The 23,351-nt window shown below is 38.8% G+C and overlaps 1 protein-coding gene across 1 annotated transcript in view; it reads right to left on the reverse strand.

Annotated features, from left to right (window-relative positions):
• Window positions 1-1,397: 1,397 nt before the first annotated feature.
• Window positions 1,398-23,351, reverse strand: part of ZC3H11A (zinc finger CCCH-type containing 11A) — a 45,429-nt gene continuing 23,475 nt past the window's right edge. The window contains exons 4-17 of the mRNA XM_072814849.1: window positions 19,964-20,087; window positions 18,691-18,894; window positions 18,457-18,573; window positions 18,123-18,203; window positions 16,804-16,914; window positions 15,920-15,979; window positions 14,748-14,846; window positions 12,195-12,263; window positions 8,488-8,991; window positions 7,633-7,712; window positions 5,992-6,322; window positions 4,265-4,431; window positions 3,826-3,893; window positions 1,398-3,382 (exon numbers count right to left, since the gene is read on the reverse strand). Of these exons, the coding sequence (XP_072670950.1) occupies window positions 3,124-3,382; window positions 3,826-3,893; window positions 4,265-4,431; window positions 5,992-6,322; window positions 7,633-7,712; window positions 8,488-8,991; window positions 12,195-12,263; window positions 14,748-14,846; window positions 15,920-15,979; window positions 16,804-16,914; window positions 18,123-18,203; window positions 18,457-18,573; window positions 18,691-18,894; window positions 19,964-20,087 (2,274 nt within the window). The 3' untranslated portion in view covers window positions 1,398-3,123. The remainder of the gene's footprint in view (window positions 3,383-3,825; window positions 3,894-4,264; window positions 4,432-5,991; window positions 6,323-7,632; window positions 7,713-8,487; window positions 8,992-12,194; window positions 12,264-14,747; window positions 14,847-15,919; window positions 15,980-16,803; window positions 16,915-18,122; window positions 18,204-18,456; window positions 18,574-18,690; window positions 18,895-19,963; window positions 20,088-23,351) is intronic.

Here is a 23,351-nt window from a genome sequence, read left to right on the forward strand (position 1 = left end):
AGCAGGCCCCATGCAGGGAGCCTGACCTGGGACTCGATCCTGGGTCTCAAGGATCATGCCCTGGGCTGAAGGCGGCGCTAAACCGCTGAGTCACCCGGGCTGCCCTTATTTCTTAAACGGTATTAAATATCAATCTTAGCTCTGTGGTGGTTTCACAGATTGGTGAGGTAAAAATAAACTGTTTTGGCCATCTGAGAGGACCTACTTGAAGTTAAGGTCAGAACGTTAGGGATCATTTACCTTGAGATAAATACAGGAGTCACAGATTATCTTAAAACTTCAGGCTGTAGCCAAACTGCAACATTTGGGCCCTCTTCTGTTAAAATCTAAAACCATCATCACTTAAAACCCAATACACAATGTTTTTTATTTTTAAGGTTAGAGTGTGCATGTGTGCACAAAGAGGGTTAGGGGCAGAGGAAGAGAATCTCAAGCAGACTCCCTTCTGATGGGGAGCCAACTACTCAGGAGCCCCTGATCTGTTTTGAGCAAAGTTGATTGAACTTGCTGCAACTACTTTTAGACTATTAGGGGGGCACCTGGGTGGCTCAGTTGGTTAAGCATCTGCCTTCAGCTCATGATCCTAGGGTGCTGGGATTGAGCCCCACATGGGGCTCCTCTGCTCAGTGGGGAGCCTGCTTCTCCCTCTCTCTGCTGCTGCCCCTACTCATGCTCTCTTTTGCTCACTCTCTTTCAAATAAAATCTTAAAAAACCAAAAAGAAAAAAAAAAAAAAGAGTAGCCTATTAGGAAAAACCTGTGTTCTTTGGTAGCTAACAAATTTGTTCATTCCCTTAAAAATTGGCATACTACTTAAAACACTTCTCTGAATTTCATGACTTCATGCTTGAAAATTAATTGAAACTACCTAAGATCACTTTTAAATCCTCTCTCCTGCAAGAAAATGGCATTGGGGCACCAGGGTGGCTTAGTCAGTTAAATGTCCGCCTCTTGATTTTGGCTCAGGTTGTGATCTCAGGGTGGGGAGACCGAACTCTGCATCTGGCTCTGTGTTCAAAACAGAGTCGGCTTGGGATTCTCTATCCTCCTCTGCCCCATCTCCCCACTGGTGCGTGCACGACGACCTCCCTCTCTCTAAAATAAATAAATCTCTAAAAAAAATTAATGGCATTGCCAGAGTTACGAATAATGATTCAATATTAATGTTGGGGGAAAAAGTCCTCCCATTTAAGAATATTCCTTCTTACCTAAATTATATGCAGCTACAACAGCATACTTGTGGGTAAGTTTGGCAATATGCCCTTGTGAGAAGTTTCTAAAGCCACACAGTATCTGTGAAATTGGAGCATTTACACAAGAAGCTAACAACATTCTGAATGGAGCCTCATCGAGGCAGATTCTAGGCTGAAGTGATGTATGACCACTTAACTCACAATGTCCAGACTTTCCTACACCAGTTTTATTTAAAACACAAATAAGTATTTTTCTTTCTTGTAATGGCAAATGGTTCAAATAATGCTGAACATGAATCAATGACTAATACAAGGACTTTAAATATGAAACAAAATTATTTTTAAAAAAGCAAAATAAAGGTTATATACAAAAGGGACCTGGAATCTTTAAGCTGATTCCAAAAATGAAAGGAGTAGAAAATCTGTGGTGAAACCAGAACATTCCACCCCTGCTTTGGAGAAGGGCTATTATACAACATTCAGTCAGCTGAAGATGGATTGGTAGAGAGGTGTCTATACATAAATTTCAAGTCATTTTTGCTTGTGCAGAATCATCCAGATCTTCCCAAGACTGAATGGGCAGTCCTGTGGCTTTCTTCCTTTACCATATTCCCAACAAGGCTACATGAAGTTCAACTCTTGATGAGCCGCTTACAACAGCAGTTCCTTAGGAGCCAACATGACAGGTGGGTCAGATTTCCCTATGAGAAACAAAACTGGCCACCTACAGCAAAATATCAAAATGGACAAGTCCTTCTTTCCTCTTCTTCTGATTACGTACAGTAGGTCTCCTTTCAAGACTCTTATCCCCATCATACTTGTTCCTTCACAAGTCTGAACCTTGAGGTGATATGAAGGAGACGGACATCAAGAAAAGAAAATTCAATTCAGAAATGAAGAAAACTGGAAGGTATACAATACACCCCCAGAGCATCTCAATAATCCCACTACAGTACAATTCAGTGTACCGCTAGAGTCCAGAGATAAATATTGGCAGCTTGGAGGAGTTCATTTTCCCCCCCTCTGGTGGTTAAAGGGCACCAAATAAATACTGGGCAAGAGGAGTTTGCTGTGAGAGAAATAAAAAATTAACCAATTTTTATCCCTGTGATAATTCAATGCCAGCAGGAGGCAAGTACTGAAGAAGAGAAGGGACAACTTTCATGCTAAAAAAAGAATTCTTCTAATCATTATGTCACCATCTCTTATGAAGAATCCCAGGGAATCCGAGAAATAGAAAATTAGTTTCAGAGGACCCCGGAGGCACTTTAAAGCCTTAAAAAATTACAGTAATAATAAATTAGCTATTGCTCTTCAGAGGCTTACAGAGCAGCAAAAGCATGGAAATCAGGTTGAAAAAGTTATGTCCAGATTACAAGCTTCCAGAGCTGCTCAGCCTTCTCTAAAGCTTAGTTGAATCTCCAAATACCTTTAAAAAGACATACAATTTAACACAGACGGAGCGGGTCTTTTGTTTAGTGGTAGTGTGAAATTTGGTCCTTACTGGCAGCAGCTGGTCTTCTTCCTTTTCAAACTCAGGTCACATTAATAAGTACATTAAGACAATACATAAAAGAAATACTACAGCAAAGGGGAAAACAGCCCAAACTGACAAACACCTCAAGGAGTCACTAAGTTCTTTTGCACTCTTTGACTTGGCTCTCCCTCTCAGTTTTTTTGTGAAGAGGTGTAAGACAGAACATTTTTCTCACAGATGTTAACCCATGGCATCGAATGGACAAAATGGTTATCAAGGGACTTTAAAAATCTGACCCCAAGGAATCCAGGACACATACAGGTAATTCAGAGGTATACTTCTGATTTGGGGCAAATTCTAGACTAAAGAAACGATCATCTTGGGTAAATGTTATAATAGACGAAACTAAGTCCAGTTTTGTGTGTGTGTTTTTTTTTTAAATGTTCCACCACCTTCAGCTATCAATCATCTCTGATAGCTCAAGCAGAAGGTCATCTTCATCTTTCCCAGGATCCAAGTCGATCTCAGCTTCTAATTTGCCTCCTGAAATCTCCCATATTAGTTTCTCAAAATCATCCTCAACAGAGAGTGGGGGCTTTCCTGTTGAGGTAGAGCTGAGTCGGCGAGTTTTCGTGGCTATTTGGGATGAAGAAGGGCCAGAGACTTCCTGTGGAGAGGAGTCTGAAGAAGACTGGGTTGGAGGCAGCACATGACTACAAAGGAAAAAACCCAAAAGATTAGAAAACTGCGCTTTGTTAATAGTTGGCTAAACGGTCCCACCTGGTCTGAGAAACACAAGAGGATATTAGCAAAGAGTTATTATTGATATCAGCATAACAGAATTGTTTTACTGATTTGGGACAAGGCGTTTTCAGTTCTCATCCTTCTAAAAGCAGGATTCACACTGATGTTTAAAGCATTTTAAAAATGAGTCAGTACATACACAATGGCACCAAAGGAGAACAGCAACCCTGCATGCATATCATGTTTTCTTACAATTAATAGGTAGCTTAGCAGATTTATTTATGTTGGCTATCAAGCTGGTCTAAGTGGCTAATAAACGTATTTGAAGGTTTATTTAGCAGTGTGATTCTCTAGAGAGCATAAATAATAATGGTGGCCTAAAGTTTGGTCAAGAAGAATTACAAGGTATTACCTGTCTCTAGGTTTTTCCATCTCGGGCAGAGTGACTGACTTGTCCTCAGAAAGGAGTGGAACAACTGCCTATAAAAGTAAAAGGAAGGAAACTCAGTTGGAGTCAGGCCTTTTTTATTTCAGCATATTCATTTACTTTTGCCACTTTCGTTTTTATCACTCTTTAAGCCTGGAAATTGAAGAATAAATAATCCAAAGATTGAGTTTACAAATAAGCAAAATATCCTGCTGCCCAAGAACTAGCGTTTTTTAAAAAAAGAAATTCCATCCTGCCACTCCACAAATGTCTAGCGGTGGACGTGGAATACAGTAACCACCTAAACATCTAAAATGCTTAGGAAATGGCATAAGTACTTGCACACAGAGAGCAAGCAGAGTCACTCTTCCCTGCTTTCCTAGCACACTGACCAAAGCACCATCTAGTTGGATCTACTTCTTACCACAGCTGTTTTTTTGGTGGGGCTTTCCTGTAGCATGCTGCTGGAGCTGAGTGGCTTCACAGCTGCGATGACAGCAGGGTGGACCTCCACTGCCTTGCGTTTGGGGGCCAATTTGGGGGACGAGACAACTTTAACCACAGATGGCTTCACATTGACTTTGGGTTTAGCTATTAGGGACAGAAAATATCTGATTAATAGCTAGAATTCCTCTTTTACATGGAGAGTAACTTAGAATATCAAAATTCCTTCTCAACACTGTAAATATGATACCCCAAAACTGAAAATAATCCATAAACAATGTGTACTACAATGTGGTCATAATGTAGTGATGTATACTCAAATAATTCCTTTTAGTGGCTCTTGAATTTGGTTTTTCCACTCCCTGGTGTTTTTCTTCTTCAAAACCAGAGAAAAAAATGCATCACAGAGAGCTCTGATTCCCCCACTGAGGTTTAACTGACATCTAACATGGTATACCACATACTGATTTAATATTTGTATATAACGTGACTGTTAGTCTAATTAATCCATTACTCTACAGTTAACAATTTTTTTTTTTTTTAAAAGAAGGACCTGTACTTTATTTATTTATTTTTACATTTATTTATGATAGTCACAGAGAGAGAGAGAGAGGCAGAGACACAGGCAGAGGGAGAAGCAGGCTCCATGCACCGGGAGCCCGACGTGGGATTCGATCCCGGGTCTCCAGGATCACGCCCTGGGCCAAAGGCAGGCGCCAAACCGCTGCGCCACCCAGGGATCCCAGTTAACAATTTTTTAAAGATCCACTCTCCTAGCAACTTTCAGCAACACAGTATTGTTATCTGTAGTCACCATGCTGTATGTTACAGTCCCATGACTTAAAAATATGGAATCCGGGGATCCCTGGGTGGCTCAGCGGTTTAGCACCTTCCTTCGGCCCAGGGCGTGATCCTGGACTCCTGGGATTGAGTCCCACATCAGGCTCCCTACGTGGAGCCTGCTTCTCCCTTTGCCTATGTCTCTGCCGCTCTCTCTCTCTCTCTCTGTCTCTTGTGAATAAATAAATAAAATAAAATCTTAAAAATTTTACTGTATGTGCTGCTAAAGTGAGCTTTAGAGAAAGCTTTTTGTTTTTTTATTTTTAAAAAGATTTATTTATTTATGTATGTATGTATGTATTTATTTATTCAAGACAGACACAGAGAGAGAGAGAGGCAGAGACACAGGCAGAGGGAGAAGCAGGCTCCAAGCTGGGAGCCCGACGTGGGACTCGATCCTGGGTCTCCAGGATCAGGCCCTGGGCTGAGGGCGGTGCTAAACCGCTGAGCCACCTGGGCTGCCCTAGAGAAAGCTTTTTAAACAGCAATTTTAAATTCTGAGAAATGAGCTCATCTAACTTTGCCTTTTTATTAAGATTTTATGTATTTATTCATGAGAGACACAGAGAGAGGGGCAGAGACATAGGCAGAGGGAGAAGCAGGCTCCCCATAGGGAGCCCAATGTGGGACTCGATCCCAGGACTCTGGGGTCATGCCCTGAACCAAAGGCAGACGCTCAGCCACTGAGCCAAGCCACCCAAGTGCCCCAGCTTTGTCTTTTTAAACAGAATTATCAGAAATGCTATTCTCCACCTGTGTGACAAGTATAGCACACAAATGGAATTTAACTCAATTGCTGCTAGAGAGTTATTGGAAACTTGGTAATTTTCAAATCCTAATATGCAAGACACTAGAAAAATCACTCACCTTTACCCCTTTTTTCCAAGGTCTGTGCTGCACATTTCACATTCAATATTGAGTCCCCAATCCCTGAGGTTTCTACCTCTGCTTTTTGGGATGACTTTGTGGGAGGCCGCTTTGTCAGGTGCCGTGTGATGCCTGGCATAGTAGTGAGCACTGGCTTCTCTGCTATCTGAGTGTTGCAAGAGTCTACGTCTCCTCGAAGAGGTGTCAAAACTGATTTTTCCTTCTGTGAGGTTCCCCTCTCAGGCTGCTTCTGTATATGCTTCTCTCTCATGGTCTCACATCTCTTGACTTGAATTTTAGTGATGCCAACTCCTGTGGTCTCTTCTGAAGTCTGTGGATAAGTTTTAAAGCACAAGATTTAAAATTTTGAACCTCTAACAATCTGTACGATAACTATTTTAAGTTACCAGGCTTTACTTATAGCTCAATTAAAACAACAAAAAATGAAAAAAACCTTGGGGTGCCTGGCTGGCTCAGTTGGTAGGGCATGAAACTCTTGATCTTAAGGTTGAGAGCTTAAGTCCCATAATGGGTGTAAAGGTTATTTAAATACAAAATCTTAAAAAAAAAAAAAGAAAAAAAAAAAAAACTTGTTTAAAAGAAAAAAATAACTAGTATGTCAATTTTACCTCAATTTAGAAAATCTTGTTTATAAGTTACTGGGCTGACATCTATATCAAGCAGAATTTGACATGATCCAGAACATAAGAGCTTTTGCTCTTTGATATTAAATACAAAGTACCAAGCTGAAGATGAAAGTTAAAGATGTATGGAATAACAAAAACCCCGATTTTATAGGCTTAGACAATCATAACCCCTAAGTCAAATACAAATGCCTCATAAATAATCAGACACTTGCACGAGATTTGTGTTCGATGATGTTCATTACCTTAACTATGTAAAACAAAATTGAAATGTTAAGATTATATTCATATAATAGAACATTATGTGGCCAGTAAAACTAATGTCCCAAAGAATTATGAATATAGTAAAATTAAAGCAGGCTGCAAAATGATAATAGAGTTCTCAATTACTTTCTAAACCTGAGTTAAACAATGAACAAGTTCACATACATGTATACATAAATAAAAGGCTTGAGAAAAACCCATGAAAAAAAGCTAATGGTTGTTATATATCTGGCTTGCAGAATTACAGGGTTTTTTATTCTTAAAAAAAAAAAAAAAAGTCCCCGAGTTTTGTACACTGAGTGCCATGCCTGGTTTAAAAAACATTGAGTGACCAATTAAAAACAACTTTTAAGGGAGCAGAGAACAGGGGCACCTAGGTGGCTCAGTGGTTGAGCATCTGCCTTTGGCTCAGGTCATGATCCCGAGGTCCTGGGATTGAGTTTCACATCGGGCTCCTGTGAGAAGCCTCCTTCTCTCTCTATGACTCTGCTTCTTTCTGTCTCTTATGAATAAATAAATAAAATCTTAAAAAAAAGGGGGGGGGGAAGATTGCTATACACATAAGTACAGAAAACTCTCCTAGAAAAGTTTAAGCATAGTGAAAGATTGTTTACCTAATTTATCAGTGAACTGTTAAATAGAAATTTATTATGCTAAAACTAAATGGCATATTTAATCATTCATCTGGACTTTGGCTTGCCATGAACTATGAAATGGTCTTAAATAAACTTACCTCTTTAGCTTCCGTTCTAGCAACACTGCTCTGAGAAGCAACTTCACTGCCTTCTTGAAGTTTCTTCTCTTCTTTTATACCTATATTCACACAATAAACACACCATTAACTATTTCATTTAAGCTGCAACTTTAGGAATAGATTAAAGCAAAACTTTTTTTTTTTTTTTTTTTTTTTAAAGCAAATCCTTTGGGCAGCCTGGGTGGCTCAGTGGTTTAGCGCCTGCCTTTGGCCCAGGGTGTGATCCTGGAAACCCAGGATTGAGTCCCACATCGGGCTCCCTGCATGGAGCCTGCTTCTCCCTCTGCCTGTGTCTGTGCCTCTCTCTCTCTCTGTGTCTCTCTCATGAATAAAGAAAATCTTTAAAAAAAAAAATAAAGCAAAACTCTTAATGAAAATAAAGATAGGACAAATAAAATTATAGATGAAGTCCATTCATCCTCATAAAGTTTCAAAATGCACATTACAATATCAAAGGTCTATACAGCACTCCTGTAAAGAAACAACGTAGCTTCATTTGATCCAGTGGTTTTCAAAGTGACCTGACTAAAGTGCTCACAAATATGTCGGACTAAAGAACTCCTACAAATATCCTGTGGAACACTGTCCTTTGGAATACGATTTGGGGAAATGGTACTATAGACTGAACTGTGGTGCTACTTTTTTTTTTTTTTAAGATTTTATTTATTTATTCATGATAGACATAGGGAGAGAAAGAGGCATAGACACAGGCAGAGGGAGAAGCAGGCTCCATGCAGGGAGCCTGATGTGGGACTTGATCCCGGGACTCCAGGATCATGCCCTGGGCCAAAGGCAGGCGCTAAACCGCTGAGCCACCCAGGGATCCCCTGTTACCTGTTTTTTTTGTGATTCGGAGAAGCCTCCTTGGCCCTGGGATGGCCTCAGGCTGAGGCTGGGAGCTGGTGCTGCTCTCAGTGCCCTGCTGTCCCCGCAGTGCTTTCTCCTGCTTAATTTCCTCCAGTGTCTTGATGTGCACGTCCTGCATAGACTTTGTTCTACCTGTGGGCTCCTCTGATTGTCCTTTGCTGGTAGCTATAGGTGGCAAAACCACTGTTTTTTTAATGTCACTATCGGTCTTTAGCTTGATGCAAGTTACATCCTTTTTGCTTTTTTGTCTCTCTGCTTCCTGCTGCCGATGTTTCTTTTCAGCCAGGACCTCAGAGAAGGTTTTGATTCGGATAGTGGAGGGGCTTCTTGTTCCTAAGGTAGAATCATCAACTTTTGAAGGTCCTTCTGTCTTGAGTTTAGGCTGCAATTCTCCACGTTTCTGACTAGCTTTTTCAAGAAGAATTTCTTCCAATGTCTTCACATGGATCTCACCAACTTTAGTGACTCTCTCTGTTTTTTGGGGGAAAAACAAGTCACTGTATTTGGAGTTCACATCTTAACAACTTATGCTCTATTCCTGAATCAGGGCAGAGTCCTGAGTGGTATCATGTAGGCCAGTAATTAAAATGAACAAAGTATATTAGTTTCAATTTCAGTTCTGAAATACTTGCACGTTTCAGGTAATGGCCCTCAAGGAAAACTCTTAAGTGGCAAAAATCACTAACTTGTTGGAGTTCTATCCAGAAGTATGATGATAATAACTTAGTAGGTTTAAAAAAAAAAAAAAGCTCTAGGCCCAATGGGGCTTGAACTCATGACCCTGAGATCAAGAGCTGCACTGCATGCCCTACCTACTAGCCAGTTAGGCACCCCAATAACAATAACTTTGATCAAAAAAGTATATTACTATATAAGGGCATACAGCAAGAACCCCAACCTTTGTCCAGGAATTGGTTAAGGGAAGTTTTTCAGAAGAAGTAATATTTCAGTGACATTTGAAGGATGAATAGTAGGTAAAGCAGGTAACAAGACAGAAAGAAAAAAAAAAAAAAGACAAAGAAAATGGGAAAGGCCCAGAGATTGGCATGTCACTGAAGAGCTATTTTTAACGATACACTAGTCATTCTACATCTGTTTTTTTAAAAAGATTTTATTTATTTATGTCATGAGAGACAGAGAGGCAGAGATAGATAGAGGCAGAGGGAGAAGCAGGTTCCAGGCAGGGAGCCCGATGCAGGACTTGATCTCGAGACCACAGGATCACAATCTGAGCCCAAGGCCGATGCTCAACCGCTGAGCCACCCAGGTATCCCTCTACATTTGTTTATTTTATTTTAATTTTTTAAGATTTTATTTATTTATTCATGAAAGACACACACACAGAGAAAGAGACAGAGACAGAGAGGCAGAGACACAGGCAGAGAAGGGAAGCAGGATCCATGCAGGTAGCCTGATGTGGGACTCGATCCTGGGTCTTGAGGATCAAGCCCTGGGCTGAAGGTGGTGCTAAACCGCTGAGCCACCTGGGCTGCCCTCTACGTTTGTTTAGAGAGCAAATTTCACACTTTACAGATAGGCTCATCATCATTATTGACAAGCTAAAAGAAATAATGAAGTAATGTGGGAAAAAACGAGAAGAATATGGAAACTATACACACATATTTGATGACAGTTTTTTTTTTTTTTTTAAGATTTTATTTATTTGAGAGAGGGATGGAGCACGAGTGGTGGGAAGGGGCAGAAGGAGAAGGAGTAGCAGACTCCCCGCTGACCTGCTGAGCAGGGAGCCTGACCTGTGGCTGGATACAGGGATCCAGCCTGAGCCGAAGGCAGATGCTTAACAGACTGGTCCACCCAGGTGCCCATGAATGACAGCCTTTAATGAAAGATCCAAAATATAAAATATCTTTTAACAACCGTAAACACACATCATGTTCGTTTTCACCTTCTTACCCTTTGAACATTCTGTTTCTTCTCACACAGAATTTGCCCTACTAGTCTCATTCTCTTGCTGCCTAATTGTAATTAAATTTGGTTTTAGAACCTGACATCCTCCAGTCCACTGCTCCCACAGTACTGCAACTGCCTGCATTTCCAGCCATACTAGATACTTCATGAAAACAGACTATACTTAATTATCTGAAATATTTTAGTATAGTACCTATACATGGGAAGTACTCAAACAGGTACTGAATTACTTCCTTAGGGCTTTTTAAATAATTCTTCCATTGGGTGGACTGATCTCAAAATTACTACCTTCAAGGAAGTGTGTAAATGGTGACATGAAAACCTTGTTCCCCACTCCACCAAAATTTATCAAAATAAAGACATTAAAAATAGAATAAATCCATAACAGCAGTGGAAAACAAGGCTGCCACTAGCAAAGCATAAATCTTGAGGGACTTCTGAGATAAGACAGCAGCTATCTGAATTTACAGAAAAATAGAAAAAGAACAAATGAAACTGTAGGAAGTGAGATCTATTCCTCCCAGGGGTGCCAAAGAAAACTGCCAAACTAGTAGGAAAAGCAACAGTGGGTAGAAATGTGAGGATGGCCTATAGAGTAGTTGGACCAGCCATGACCTTCTTCTGGGAACTGCTCTCTGAAGAGAGGAGAAATCTGCTGGGGAGGGGAGTAAGTTAGGAGGTTGGGGCTGGAGGGAGAAGATGAGCAAATTCCAAGCAGGAAAAGAACAGGGGAGAAGAGGAAAAGGGAAAGCCTAGGAAGGAAAAAAACTTTCTTATTGTGGCAATGGTATGGGCCCCAGCCTTCTAGCCTGCAACCCAAACAAGCTGCCTTTTATTTAGTACGCCCTCCCCACTCAGTCAGCCCTCACTTGTGTCTCCCAATCAGGAGAGGACCATTTGGGAACAAGACCTTTAGAACCACCACAGGAAACCCAAGTGCTAAGAAAAAGCAGTAACATTAAAAGTGAATTTAAATAAAAAATGTAAATAAAAAAATTAAAGGAAGAGTGATGTATAGAGGAGCTGCATGGATGGAGTACAGGTTTATTATACTATTCTTTAAACCGTATAGTAGTTAGATCTTGCAATTTAAAAGGTTTGAAAATTAGTACAGAAGAGTACAGAACATAGAGAAGAAAATTATTTTGGTGTATTTTTTACAGTGTTTTTCCCAGGCATATACTTTTTTATCTTTACACAACTGGAATCATCTCATACATATGGATATTATTCCTGAGAGTAAGTTTCTGTAGTAAGAAAATAAACTTCATCATCCTCACAAAATTAAGATTCCTATTCTATTTTTTTAAAATTCTTATTTTAAATCCAAAGGTCGAAAGTAGTAGGTGTTCTTTGTACCCTTTCTTTCTTTTTTTTTTTTTTGTACCCTTTCTTCACTCAATACAATATGAGAAGTTTTCCACATGACTGTTCAAAATATGACTTATGACAATAATTATTTTTGTATGTAACTATACAAACTGCAACTGAATTTCTTTTTGTTGGATATTTGTGTAGTTTCTGGTTGCTTACTACTAAGGCTATGGTGAACTGATCATTTTGCTATCTTTTAAGAAGAGAATTCATACCAGTGAGTCATCAATTACTTTAAAAAAATAAAATAAAACCCCCAAAACACAAACTCTAAGTAAGCAAGCTCACAATAAGTAAATGAATGAGTGAAAAAGTAAAGATTGTTATGGCAAGGAAAAAATATAAGAAACTGGCCGAAGGGTTTTACCTACCTGCTGCCTCCTCACTGTTTGGACCAGCTGACATGCCTAATCGCTCCTTCAGAGACTTAGAAACATGAACTGTAAAAAAATATATACTTTAAAAACCAAATTAAACAAGAGACTTTTTTTCTTCAAAGTTCACATATTAAGGGGTGCCTGGGTGGTTCAGTCGGTTAAGCATCTGCCTTCAGCTCAGGTCACGCAACCAGGATCCTGGGATTGAGCCCTACATCAAGCTCCTTGCTCAGTGGGGAGCCTGCTTCTCCCTCTCCCTCTGTCCCTCCTCTCTGCTCATGGATGTGCTCCTTCCCACTTGCTCACTCTCTCTCAAATAAATACATAAAGGGGATTTATGGCTCAGCGGTTGGCTGGGTGGCTCAGCGGTTTAGCGCCTGCCTTCAGCCCAGGGTGTGGTCCTGGAGACCCGGGATCGAGTCCCACATCAGGCTCCCTGCATGGTGCCTGCTTCTCCCTCTGTGTCTCTTCCTCTCTCTCCCTCTCTCTCTCTTTCATGAATAAAGTCTTAAAAATAAATATTAAAAAAATCTGCTGTGAAAATAGTAATTTAAAAAATACATAAAAATCTTTTTAAAAAAAGCAAAGTTCACAAAATTAGATTAAATTAGGTTTATGTCATCTAATGCAAATACTTTAGATGCTTAACATTTTTCTTTCCCACAGAACATCTATGAGAATCATGGATTACCTAGAGCACTTTGGAAGGCTTAAAAAATAATCTTTTTTTAGATCTGAAAAGCAAAAACTATTGAACTCAGGGAAATAATGGTTAGTGTAAAACTTCTATAATCTCATTGGCATCAAAAGCCCCCTCAATCTATTTAAAATGTGTTTTATTGGGACACCTGGGTGGCTCAGTGGTTGGGCGCCTGCCTTTGGCCCAGGGAGACCTGGGATCGAGTCCTGCGTTGGACTCCCTGCATGGAGCCTGCTACTCTCTCTGCCTCTCTCTGTGTCTCTCATGAATAAATAAAGTCTTAAAAAAATGTTAATTTTTAAAAAAATATTTGATTTATTTATTTATTCATGATAGACAGAGGCAGAGACACAGGCAGAGGGAGAAGCAGGCTCCATGCAGGGAGCCTGACGTGGGACTCGATCCCGGATCTCCAGGATCAGGCCCTGGACTGAAGGCAGCGCTAAACCGCTGAGCCACCTGGGCTGCCCTGTTAATGTTTAATATAAATTTTTCTGAAATTTTTAAATATGATCAACAGGCAAAGAAAAAAAGGTTATGACTGCAAAGAAAGATTAACTTGTGTGCTCTGAGAATGCAAGAAAGATCCTAAACAAAAACATCTACTCATCACAGCCTCCTGGGCTAGAGGAAAAGTGGAAATTAGTTTTTCATCTTCAAGAAGAGTTAAAATTACACAGAATAAAAAGGAAAAAAGTCCCACCCATTCATTTAGTAATTAACACCAGTGTTTTCACTGCCAAGTCATAAAAGGAAAAAAATTCAACCTTGACTTCTTTCTATAAATAGAGCTTCAGCTACATAATCATTCTAACTCCCAAATATCCCTCAATTTATTCCACATCTCTCATACCAATTTTTAGAACACTAACTAGGCCACTAACTTCTCTCATCTACATTATTTCAAAAGGCTGGTAACTCATATCCTGGACAGCACCCTTGTCCCCTTCTAATCTTTCTCCATATTTTAGAGGCAGGGAGATGGCTCTATTTAGAAAAAATTTTTTTAAAGCTTTTATTATTTATATGAAAGAATGAGTGATAGGAAGAGAGAGTGAAAACTTGAAGCAGACTCTGCACTGAGCACAGAGTGTGACATAGGGCTCAATCCCACAACCATGAGATCATCCCTGAGCTGAAACCAAGAGGATGATGGTTCTAAGATGCAAATCTGAGCTTTTGATCCTTGTTAATAACCATCCCATGGTTTGCTACTAAACCCAAACTCTCTTCCATGGCTTAAAAAGGCTCTGCATGATCTATTTCCTTCCTCCTCTCCAGTCAACATGCTCTTTACCCCCAATTCTGTTTGTTTCAACCATAATCAATCCCTTGAATATATCCTGGTTCTTAGCTCTGTGCCCTTGCAAAGATTATTCTCTCTGCCTCGGCATAGCCTCTGGTCCTTCAACTTCACCTGCCTAATTCCTAACTCATGTTTTAGGTCTAGGCTTCAACATAATTTCCCCCGGGGAACCTTTCCCTGGCAGATGGTAAAAGAGGTGCCCTTCTTGTGTGCTCCCATATCACTGTGTACTTTTCCTGTCACAGATTTTAGTATATATGCTGCCGAAGCGAGAACCCTGTCACAGATTTTACCACAAATATATAAGTATTCCTATCTGCCATTATACTATAAAAGCTCCTGAGGACTGTGATGTTTTTATTTTATGCAGCAGTGTCTACCTAGAATCTAGCAGAGTAAATATTCAAATGTTTGTTGAATAATACAGACATGAGACAATCTAATTTACCTGAACAAAAAGGAATGACAAATCATTACCTGTTAGTATTACAAGAGACAAGTGTCATGATTACACACACACAACATATTAGAAAAAAGTTACCTTTCTTTGGTGCTTTGTCAGTATTAGTTTCTGTAGCTTCTACTTTCTTCCCTAATCTCTGTGCAAGGCTACGCTTTAATGGAGGATCGCTGTCACCACCTACAAACAGAGAGAACGTAGCTTAAGAGTTCAAATCCAACTTTAGCAAGGTCAAGAAATATGAGCAAAACTGGTAACACAGAATAACAACTGTCAGTTTTCTGCATTTATATGGTGTGTTCATTCACTAGCATCCTTAGAATTCAATGCTAGAAAATAAAAATGTCCCAGAAAAAAGAAGTAAGGGACAAAAAGTAGAATGTAGAATCAACATTTATCAAAGTAGGAATCTAAGGTTATGAAAATTCTTACTCAAGTTACCAATTAGTAATAGAGCCAAGACCTTACCAAGTTTACTGACTTATAACCACTATATATGAATTGAATAGTAAATGTCACAAGTTAAAAATGGTTTTTCAGACTGTTTGACTGAACATACAATAACTTTGCAAGGTCCCATTAAAAACATGAAAGACCCTACACAGGGTAATGATTTTTTCTCTACTATTATTCATAATTTAAATATGAAGCCAAAAATTACAAAGTTTACATGTATGCTGACATTAAAAAGATGGATATTTTGCCTAAAATTTCTCAGGCAGTGAAAATGGTATCAAAGAAAACACAAAAGATTTCATATTTGCAAACACATTTTAAAAAGAGCATAGAGGAATAGCTGGAATCAGAGAAGATTTTCAAAATCCTTTTGAGACAGACACAATTAGAGTATGTACATGGCAACTCAATAATATGATGAAACACTTCCCTAAACATAAAATAGAATTAATAAACTCAGGGACCAAATTTATATTAACTGGAAACTTTTTTCCCTCTAAAACCTCAAATTTCAAAGAGACAAAGATATTTTCTTTACTGTTTTTTCAACATAGTACCTTCTAAAGAGTTGATTATTATAATCTACTTAAATTCTAACACTATAAATTTATGTAAATCAATAAAAGGTATAATACACATGTGAAAAACAAATTGTATAAGTTCTTCTAGCCAAGAATTCAAGGGGGACCAGCAAGTAAATTGGTATCAACATGACATTTGTATAAAGGCAGTTTTGGAGAACATATCATATTAATACACAAACAGAAAACAAAAGATCTGCACAAAATTCATCTCACCTGAAAATTTTCGTTTTCCCAGTCTCTCGGTGAGACTCAATCTTACCAAGGGTTCTTCTCCTGAAATGGCAAAAAAAGAATTTCTCTATTAGTCAATTTTTCTGTATTTGCTAACTAATAATGAGTATAAAGTATGCTCTGATATCATGAGCCCACCCAGAAAGTCTCTTGAAAATCCGATCTCAGTAGTCACACGGGTGGGGGGGGGGGATTTAACCTATTAAGTAATAATTTAAATAGCCAAATGCACAGCCCAAAAGGAATCAATGACACAGTCCTAATTATTGACAGTAGCCAAGTGTATGAAGACAGGTGTGTTCTAATCAACTGATCTTGAAACCCAAGCCATACTTTTGCTTGTGTACTTCGATATGCTAAATGAAGTCACACTCTACTCCACTGCCAACTCTCATGTAGAACTCTGATAACCAGCAAAAGGTGAGCTCTCTTTCCTCTAATTCTTTGCTGTTTGAACAGCACATTTAAATGTATATGTATACAGTTACTAGTGTCATACTTCTTTTACCAGGTTTAAAACTACTAAGGGAAAAGGCTTACATTTTCTGTAACTTAAAGAGTGGATTAGAGTTCTTTATCCACAATGGGCAGTCAATAAATTTGTTAAACGGAACAGATAAAGAATAAATGTAAAAATTAAATATACATAAATGTGAGAGCTGCTTTAGCAAGAATTTCAACCTTTTAAGAGTCAAATGCACTATTTTTCTTTTTTAAGTTTTTCTTTTCATCCTTGTATCTGACCAAATATACTAAAGTCTTCCTGCAAATCCATCAAAGGTAAACTATACCCAAGAACTTGGCTCTCCCAGTTATTTAGAAGTTGTAGCCTGACAACTCTCAACCTAACCCTATCCATATCTCACCTTGTTTGCTGGATAGAGTTACTGTTCTCACTACAGTCCGGACATTCTCTTTTTCAGGACCTGGAATGGGCTGAGGTTGGAGTAAAAGACTGGAAACTCCAGAAGAACCTTCTGAATAAAGCAAGTCAAAGAACAGCAAATAATTTATGGAAAATAAAGCTATTATAATAAGCCAAGAAATTTTGTTTTTGTGACAAGTTCAATACAGACCACTAGATAACTACAAGCCAATCTTTCTTTTTTTTTTTTTTTTAGGCAAGCCAATCTTTCTGTTCCTACTTGCCCATAGTGAATTGGGGTGAGGTGGGAGAGAGGAGATAATCCCTATTTCTTAACTGCTTTGTATACAAGGTAAAATATAAATTGTTTTCAGTAACCTGGGCACTCAATCTATTTTTCATTTACCAAGAAGACTAACATCCTAAAATTAACCTCAGAAGCACACCAGCCACCAAGAGTGTCAATTCAACCTTTTAAAAATCTATATTCAGGGGAGCCTAGGTAGCTTAGTCAGTTGAGTGTCTACCTTCCGCTTGAGACATGATCCCAGGGTCCTGGGATTGAGCCCCACACCGGGCTCTCTGCTCAGCAGGGAGTCTGCTTCTCCCTCTCCCTCTGCCTGCGACTACCCCTGCTTGTACTCCCTCTGTCAAGTAAACAAATAAAATGTTTAAAAAAAAAAATCTATATTCAATCACCTGTGAAACACAACTCCAAGTCCCTACAGAACAAGTATTAGCAAGAGTACTCTAAAACCAACCATGTGATGCTTTCTAAATATTTTATTTCACACGGTTATCTGTAATTTTTAGGATTGGAAATACAAACTGACCAGGCTGAGGTAAGCTCTAGAAGAAAATTGTGGCAGCTAAGAAGAATTCATCTACTATAAAGTTTTTCCTCTCTTAATATGATTTTTTTTAAGACTATTTATTCATAAGGCACACAGAGAGAGGCAGAAACATAGGCAGGAGGGAGAAGCAGGCTCCCTAAAGGGAGCCTGTGCTGGACTCGATCCCAAGATCCAAGAGCATCTGAGCCAAAGGCAGATAGATGCTCAACCACTGAGCCACCCAGGTGCCCCTCGATATGATTTCTAGATGTCATTCTTTGGAGTTGTATTTCTGAAGATAAAGCAGTTCTTTCAAGTACTAAAAAAGCAGTGCTAGCAAAAATAAGTCCGTGTTTTACTTCAAACAAGCCAAAGAAGTCAAAATCTACGTGCCCATTTTGGCTGCTAAGTTTCCTTATTATCAGCAATGTCCCTGTTACTCTCCTCCAGAAAAATTCAACCAGCCATGTCAAAACTAATAACTTACCGCCTTGCTTCTTGGATTTTTCCTTCATTTTTTTTGACTTAATTTCCTCAAGAGTTTTTATTCCAAAATTCAAACATTCGCCTGAGAAACCCAAATAGAAATCATATGAGGAACTAACACTTCACTCCTTTTGCATTTTATTGTACACAGCAAGCACTCAAATGTTTTCTGAATAAAAGCAGTGTCGGTATGGGTGTGTGTACAGTGGGGTCAGAGGACAGAGGTGGTGGTGATCGTGATCTAAATTTCAAATGTATTTAAAATAATTTGGGCACATTCAACAATATTTTCAGACTTTTGAGCAGGAAACAGCATCAATATAGCCTCTTCTTACCTTGCTTCAAATTGACCCCAGGTTTCCGGGCAGAGGCTGTCCGTAATCCATTATGAACTTCGGGAGGTGGTTGCAGGATGGGTGTCTTGGTTTCATCACCTTCCTCAGAAAACTGATCTATGTATCGACACGAGAGGCAAATTTACAATTGACAGCAGGCTTACAGCTTTAATCCTTATTCCAATTCACTGAGTGACCCTGATCATTTATTTGCCTTAAAGATCTAAAACTTACCATCATCATCTTCATCATCATCTGCAGCATTGATTACAACTGGTGGATGGGTTGGGCTAGGAACATTTTCTGAACTTTCTACTTTCATAACACTTCGCAACTGAGGAGAGGGATTGGACTGGACAGACAATTTGTTCTGTTGAACCGTGAGCTGGTTAGCCTTCACTTCCTCTTCTGGTGACTCAGGCACAGTGGGCAACACAGCTAGACATACAACATTAGTCATAAATTAAAAAGAGAAGATAAAGTCCCAATTCATCAAAAATCTCTAAGTTTGGTGCATTTTCCTTATGACCACTTATGCCTTTTTACCTGATTTTCCCATTTTCACAATTAGGTTCTAAACTCCCAGGGAGGGAAAAAAAATGGCTTTTAGCTAATAACTCTTCTGTACATAAACACACTCAAAACAGGTGTTCAAAACACAGAATAGTCTGGAGGCTAGATGCATAAAATTATTTGCAAGTTCTAGACATTTAATTTTAATATTGAAATTCAGAGGCTTTTACTTCAGCAAAAAAGTAGTTGTTAAAAGGGCAGATAACGCTTCTGAACTAAATCAGAGAGGAGCAAAGCCCACTATTTTCTCTTAAATAGAAAGGAGAATGTGCAGCCATCACTTTTTAATCACAGAAGATGTGGCTTTTAAGTGGCTAATCATTCCGGTTGGAAAAGTGAAAGGATATTTGGAAATAAAAACTAGTTTTGGGGAGAGTATAAATTTTATTTTAGATATAGCCTAGAGCAGGGTTAGCAAACTTTCTGTAAAGGGAGCAGTAAGTACTTTAGGGTTTGTAGACCTCTGTGTCTCAACTCTACACCAGAAGCACAAAATGTGGCCATAGAAAATATGTGAATGAGTGGATATGGCTTCCTTCCAATAAAACTTTATTTTATAAAACAGGTGGAGGACCACATTTGCCAAACCCTGATCTGGAGAATCCAGTTTCTTCTGGAAAACTCACTGGGTCTGTTAGAAAAATAGGAAATGAAGCTATAGTAATCTAAAGTGTCACACCAAGAAACATTTGGGAGGCAGTAAGGCTTTCGGTAACAAAGTTTTAATCCTGATTGTGATATTACTGGTTTATGACCATGACTATGTACAAGTCACTTAACCTTAATGAAAAGTTCAGTTCCCTCACCTATAAAGCAGAAATAAAACTGCTCTTTTGCAAGACTAAAGGCAATATATGTAATATACTCTGTACAGTGTACGTAATAGGTATCAGTAAATAGTAACTATCCTTTTAAAACCAAAAACACATCTCACTTTTGCTTGGAGGTAGGAAAAGGCCATCAACGTAACGTCCTCTGTTGTGATGGAAAGCGCAGTTTAGTTTCTGACATCCCATTGGCTGATTTTCCCAGTAACAAGGAATTTCACTACGTTTTTTCTATAAGAAAAAAAAAAACCATTATTTTCAAATAAAAAATTAGGTGTGACCTGTATTAATTTGGTCCCTTGTTTTCTGAATAAAGGTCAGTCAGGGAGCACCTGGGTGGCTCAGTAGTTGAGCATCTGCCTTTAGCTCAGCTCATGATCCCGGGGTTCCTGGGATGGAGTCCTGCATTGGGTTCCCCGCGGTGAGCCTGCTTCTCCCTCTGCCTACCTCTATGTCCCTGTCTGTCTCTCTCATGAATACATTTTAAAAATCTTTAAAAAAAGTTCATTCAGGCTTCAGAAGTCTGAGGCACATGAACTGACTGTGAGGAAGAAGATGGGTTGCTCAAAGTGCCACTCCACGCTTGAAGGAGAAGGGAGCAGGGAAGTAGATCATCTGCTGTTCCCTCCTCCCTGCCCTCATCTTGGAACCCCTAAATGCCTATATTTAATTTAGAGAAGCAGGACAATACATTAGTTAAGATTATGGAACCCAAGATAACATTATGCTACTCACTGGCCATGTGATGCTGGACAATTTAACGCCTCTAAGCCTTACGTTCCTCAGCTGTAAAATAGCAATAACAGGAGCTATCTACTTGGTTTCTTAGGAGGATTAAATGAAATAATGTATATGAAGCACTTAACACATAGAAAGAACTCAATAAATTGCAGTTATTATTTTAAACTGAGAGCTCACAGCTTTGAGGAAAATTTTCCCTTTCGTGACTTCTCAAGGCAGGCACAAATAACACACTAAGGTATTTTTCCTTCCCAAGCTACCTCACTCTTATGAAGGGGAATAAGAAAAAAAAAATATCCTCACATCTGGAATAAACTGCTGGATCACAGGACGTATGTACAGCAGAAATACATTCTAATATATACATTAGATGTGTATAAAGAACGGTTTAAAACAATACTATGTGTAACAGCTCCAAAACGGAAACCCAACTGTACATCAACACCAGAATGGATAAATACACTGTAGTTTATTCGTACAAGAGCATGCTACTTACTACTGAGAAGGATTAAAACCATCCTTACACTTAACAGGACAGTACGGAAAGAAGCCAGACACGAGAGAGTACACACTGTGTGAGGCCATCACTGTGTGATGGGGAAATCAAAGCAGGCAAAACTTCTCTACAGTAGACTAGTCAGGACAGTGATTAGCTTGGACGGAGTGCTCAGTGACAATCAAGGGACAAAGGGTCAAGACAGATTTGGATCTGCTGGATTATGCTAGATCTCTCATCATAAGCAACTTTAGGTTTAAAATTCTAGGAAAGAATAGTAGCATTACTTCAGGAAGCTGAAAATATGAAACAAAAACAATGACTATTACAAAAAAATCCTCAATGTATCCAAAAGGGCAAAGATGAAAATCTACTATATATTGAGAGATCAAAAATTTGATAGCACGCTGGGTTGGTAGGGACATGGAAGAACCCATACAGTCCCATGTACTGACAATGGAAATATAAATTAGCTCAACATCTCTGAAAGGCAGTTTGGTACAAAGGTATTCACAAAATTTATGTCCTGAATTTATTACCACATATATCATTACCTATTTTTAAAAACTACACCAAATTCCTTTACCTTCCAAAGAACTGGATAGAATTTATCAGTTTCCTGGCACATCCAAAAGGTAAGTATACTAATAGTTACCATTGTTTTTTTATTTTTTATCTTTTTTATTTCATTTTTTTTCCATTGTTTTTTTAGATAGAAATTAACAACAGTTATTTAATTACTCCTTCCTCAAGGCAGAATCTAATATCAATCTTTCTTGTTCCTGGGTCTGTCTTTGCTTAAATTTTTACTTCTTTCCTGGAAGCAGTTTTCAAATTACTGAATGACTTAATTGTATCCTCTATATGTGGGAGTAGTCACATGACATTTATTGTCAGTGTCATATTTCACTGACAAAATATCCTGATCTTTCCTCATCAGAAGTTTCCCCTTTAAAAAAAAAAAAAAAAAAAAAAAAAGAAGTTTCCCCTTTAAAAAAATCCACTTAACTAGATTGTTTCTAAATAAAAAGTAATACACAATGAAAACCATTCGCAAAATGGTAATAAATGTCTGCCATGCCATCCTCAGACTTAAAACAAGAATTATAGGTGTGCCTGGCTGGCTTGGTTGGCAGAGCATGCAACTCTTGATCTTGGTTGGGGTCAGGAATTCAAGCCCCATGTTGGGCGTGGAGGAAAGAAAAGAAAGGAATGGAAAGGAAAAAAAAAAGAAAGAAAAGAAAAGAAGAAAAGGAGAGGAAAAAAGGAAAGAAGGAAGGAAGGGAGGGAGGGAGGGGAAAGAAAAGAAAGAAAAAGATTATTAGGTGTCTGTATATAGACTTAAAAGAAAGGTATTCCATATAATTGTGTACATTTTCAGGCAGCCTGGGTGGCTCAGCAGTTTAGCGCTGCCTTCAGCCCAGGACCTGATCCTGGAGACCCAGGATAGAGTCCTGCATCGGGCTCCCTGCATGGAGCCTACTTTATCCTCTGCCTATGTCTCCCCCTCCCCCCAAATTAAAAAAAAAAAGTGTACATTTTCATTTGGCAACACCTCCTTCCACAGTAATATTCTCCTATATAATTATTTAAGTGTTTAAAAAGTAATACAGCACATGATCCAAAGATACATAGCTGATTCTCATTATCTGAAGTAGTTATGTTTATGAAGTCACCATGAATACTAAATTAGCCAATACTGAATCCCTCTGCTCCTCAGGGAAATACAGAATTAGAGTCAGGTTCCTGCAAGTTTCTGTCACAACATTTTCATGCAACGATCAATACGTAAACTGGTTATATTTGTGTTTGTGTTTGTGTTTAAAGACACTTCATTTAGGGAGGCCTGGGTGGCTCAGCAGTTAAGCATAAGCTTTCAGCCCAGGGTATCATACCTGGAGTCCTGGGATCAAGTCCCACATCGGGTTCCTTGCATGGAGCCTGCCTCTCTCTCTTTCTCTCTCTATGTCTCTCTTGAATAAATAAATAAAATCTTAAAAAAAAATGACACTTCATTTAATATATTTATTAACACTGAACTCAAGGCCAAGGGCATTATAAACTCACTGAATGAAGCTCATCTAATATGAGTATTTTCTACATAAGGCACGTAAGAGCTTTCTTGCACTTACGAACATCACACAGCATTTCAGCGCCACATCTGGGAGCCATTTTAATCAGCCACAAAAAGGATAAAATCACCAACAAAAAAAGACAAAAATGCAAAAAAGATGGCCTTAAAGAAACTACAAAAAGGA

The sequence above is a fragment of the Canis lupus genome, chromosome 38 (assembly GCF_048164855.1).
Source record: "Canis lupus baileyi chromosome 38, mCanLup2.hap1, whole genome shotgun sequence".
NCBI lineage: Eukaryota > Metazoa > Chordata > Mammalia > Carnivora > Canidae > Canis > Canis lupus.